The 4026-nt window shown below is 44.4% G+C and overlaps 1 protein-coding gene across 1 annotated transcript in view; it reads left to right on the top strand.

The window, feature by feature from the left end:
• Tmprss12 (transmembrane serine protease 12) overlaps window positions 1-4026 on the top strand; it is a 12261-nt gene that overhangs the window by 1949 nt on the left and 6286 nt on the right. Inside the window, exon 3 of the mRNA XM_021182799.1 lies at window positions 2571-2839. Within this exon, the coding sequence (XP_021038458.1) occupies window positions 2571-2839 (269 nt within the window). The remainder of the gene's footprint in view (window positions 1-2570; window positions 2840-4026) is intronic.

Genomic DNA, 4026 nt, shown 5'->3' on the forward strand with positions numbered 1-4026 from the left:
AGCTGTCTTCAGACACTCCAGAAGAGGGAGTCAGATCTCATTACGGATGGTTGTGAGCCACCATGTGGTTGCTGGGATTTGAACTCAGGACCTTCAGAAGAGCAGTCGGGTGCTTTTACCTGCTGAGCCATCTCACCAGCCCACAATCCCACTTTCATGTGATTTCTGTGACCAAAACATCATTTCCAAAGCTGCCTCTGTGGCACATGGATGGAGAATTCTCAGTTTCCATCCTAGTGGTTATACAGTATAGGGCAATTATGACAGACTTTCCTAAAGTGTCTCTTTGCTTTTTCTAAAACAGTTTTTTTTTTAAAGATTTATTTATTTATTCTATGTAAGTACACTGTAGCTGTCCTCAGACACTCCAGAAGAGGGCATCAGCTTTTGTTATGGATGGTTGTGAGCCACCATGTGGTTGCTGGGATTTGAACTCGGGACCTTCAGAAGAGCAGTCGGCGCTCTTAACCACTAAGCCATCTCGCCAGCCCCCAAACAGTTTCTTTTTTATGCATGTGAGTGGTATGTATGTATGTTTGTATGTCCACCGTGTGCATCCCTGGTGCCCAGGGAAGCCAGAGAGGGCATCTGGAATTATAGATGGCTGTGAGCATCACAAGGATGCTGGAGGAGAGCCCAAGTCCTCTGCAAGAGCAGTAATGCTCTTGACACCAGCCAGCTCTCCAGCTCAGAATCATCTCTTCTAAGATGCTCGTGAGCTGGGGTAGGGGGGGATGGCAGGATGGCACTTTATTCTATATATGACTCTTTGCTAATTAACTTTCTCATCAACTTTTATGATGGATTATCAGATCGGCTCAGCCTTGCTTTTCACTTTATTTGAAAGCAACATTGTGCAGTTTGTTAATGAACCATCCTTTGGTCAAGGGTCCATCCCTGTCCCACTGAACTCCAAAGGGTTTGGATCATGTATATTAATTAAATCAGGGCACCTTGATGACAAAGTGGGTAGATCTTGTACAAGCATATAAGTATTTTCCTCTAAGCACCAATGTACACTTCTAGCAAAAGGCAGAGGATTTTTGCTATTCTGTGGTCCTGGGAGCTGAACCCAAGGCTTCACCCGTGCCAGGTAAGTATGGAGCTACTATTTTCAGCCATGCATATAACACTGAAAAGAGTGTGTGTGGAGGGATGGAGCTGACGCCCATTATCATTTCTCATTTATCTGTTTATTTTCTTTTATAACTGTGGTATAATTTCATGCCTCTGTGGGATTATCTAGATTAGGTTAGTTGAATTGGGATCCACCCTGAGGGAGGTGACTTTTCTTTCTTAGACTGAGTGAAAAGGAGAATGGAGCTAAGCGCTGGCTGGCCATCTGCCTCCCTCTGCTCCCTTCCTGACAAGCGTGTCTAGCCTCCTGAAGCTCCTGCCTCCTTGCTTTCTCTGCCGTGATGAACTACGACTGGGAACCAGAATAAAGCCTTCTCCCTTCCATTGGTTTTATTGGGGTAGTTTATCCCATCAGCGAGACAACTAGTAAAACTTTGTCTCAAAAACCAAATCAAACTGATACAAAAAAATACCAAGCCCAAAAACCGAACAACCAAACAACAACAACAACAACAAAAAACAAATCCTGTCTCATGTTAGAGTCCTATATTCACCTGTCTTCTTTTTAGTTTAATTTTTAAAAATTCTAGTGCTAAGATCCATATGTTTTATTCTAGTGTATTTCCAAAAATGAGGGGCCTGAGAGATGGCTCTGTGGTTAAAAGCGCTGGCTACTCTAACCGAGGACCAGCTTTGGATCGGCAGCTTACAGTTCCCTGAGACGCCTGCTTCAGGGCATCTCATGTCCTCGTCTGGCATTCTTGGGCATCAGGCACACACATGGTGCACAGATATAGCTGCAGACAGAACACAGACAGTTTATTTTTAAATCTTAAATTATAAAAGGAGAGGACTTATTTTCTCACATGCTAATCACATAGCTTCAAGTTTTAAACTTACATCTTTTAACAATCTTTATCAGTGTGTATTAATTAAGCATGGCATGACATTTTTATACATGTATGTAATGCATTCACTCGTGCACCCCTCTGGCTCTCTCCCATCCATGCCTCATGGGTGCTGAGCCTGCACTGTGCAGGGTTAATCTTCTCCTCCCATTATTTCAAAGCAGATTCCAGATCTATCATGTTTCCTGTCATAAAGACAACGCCTCTTATTGAAAAGAACTTTAAGTTTTTAATCCATTTGGGGTTTACTTTGGTGGTTTGTGTTATTTCAGGGATTTAACCTTTTCTTTCCAAATAGGTAGTTGTCTCAAAACCACGAATGGAGTAACTTAGCCCTCCATTCACTAGTAGTTCATGCTATCCTAGTCAGCCATGAAGTTCTCATGTGCTGGAGTCCGGTCTGAGTATCCTGCCCCATTCAGTTCTCTCCACACTGCTGCGTCATGAAGTTTGGGCTCTTATTTTTATACTCTACGTCACATGGAAATACGCTTACAACTTTGTTGTCAGGCTGATATCTAGGGGAAATGAAGGAAAATTATTTAAGTGGACCTCTGGGTAAGAAGAATATTTGCTTTCTTTCAGAGATCCTCTGAAGTGGAGAGCGGTGATGGGGACCAATGACCTCACTCGGAGCCCCTACCACAGCAGGAATATACGAATAACAGCCATCATCATCCCACCAGATTTCATTATGGAAACGTTCGTAAATGATATCGCACTGTTCCGTTTAAAGAGAGCTGTGAGGTATAATGACTATATTCAGCCCATTTGTCTACCTTTTGGTGTTTTCCAAAAACTGGACCAAAACACAGCGTGTTTTATAAGTGGCTGGGGAAGAACCAAAGAAGAAGGTAATTATAGTCTGAATCCAACTGGCATGCCTTCCTGGTTGCTGGTAGAGGGAGGGAGTCATTTACACATAAAGGTCCTTGTGTGCATCGAGCTACTAATTGATTAGTTGACTGTTGAAGGATCAGATCCAGGGCTGTGCACACACTAGGCGAGCAGTCGACCAATAGGTTTTATCCCTGACCTGTTTTATACTTTTTCTTTACTTTTACCTCTTTATTGACCCCAGAGCTAAACAACTGATTCTTATAAATCAGTTATTTTGTTATGACAAAGAACATTTTTACTTTGTATTTTCTTCCTTTTGGAGAGAGAAATTTCCTTGCACAAGCAGAAGTAGGAACCCTGGTTATACACACCAACGTACTTGAACAAATTTCACACCTGAGACTGACAATCTGGTGTCCATACAGGTCACAGCCTCCATGAGAGAATTCACACTTAAACCAGAAAGGATTCTGTCTACTTTTCTTTTCATCTATTGCCCTGTGCAGGGTCAGGCAGGATGACTGCCTGTGGTTCCTCCCTCCCACACAGGCACTAACTATGAATCCATACACCTGGCAGGGAGAATAGAAAATCCCTGGCTTTGGTAGCAGCAGCTTCTGGGCAAGTGACTCAGGTGCCTGCTCCCTCAGCATCCCTGTTGCAAATGCTGCCCCCACTGCCCCCACCGCCGCCTCCATTCTGTTTGACCATTCTTCCAGCTGGTCTAGGTGTGTGACACAGCACAGAGGCTATGGATGCCAAAAGCTGAGAGTCTAGAAACAGTGCCATACGTGTATAATCCCAGAGTGGGCCAAGAGGATCAGGAGTTCCAGGTCATCCTCAGCTATGTGTGGAATGAGCTCAAGGCCAGCCTAGGCTACCTGAAATCCTGTCTCGACTACTACCTCCCTACCCCCACTCCCCCCACACTACATCCATGCCCCTCAAAACAGAAGCAGTTAGGACTCTCTGTGATTCTGAAGCCCGGTTATTTAATACTGCACTGACCTGGTTCTTGAGGGGATCAGTTGGAAACATACTAGAGCAAGAACTAAGACTTGTTTTCCAGCCACACATGGTGGCGCACGCCTTTAATCCCAGCACTCGGGAGGCAGAGGCAGGCAGATTTCTGAGTTCGAGACCAGCGTGGTCTACAGAGTGAGTTCCAGGACAGCCAGGGCTATACAGAGAAACCCTGTCT

Source organism: Mus caroli, chromosome 15, assembly GCF_900094665.2.
Source record: "Mus caroli chromosome 15, CAROLI_EIJ_v1.1, whole genome shotgun sequence".
Lineage (NCBI taxonomy): Eukaryota > Metazoa > Chordata > Mammalia > Rodentia > Muridae > Mus > Mus caroli.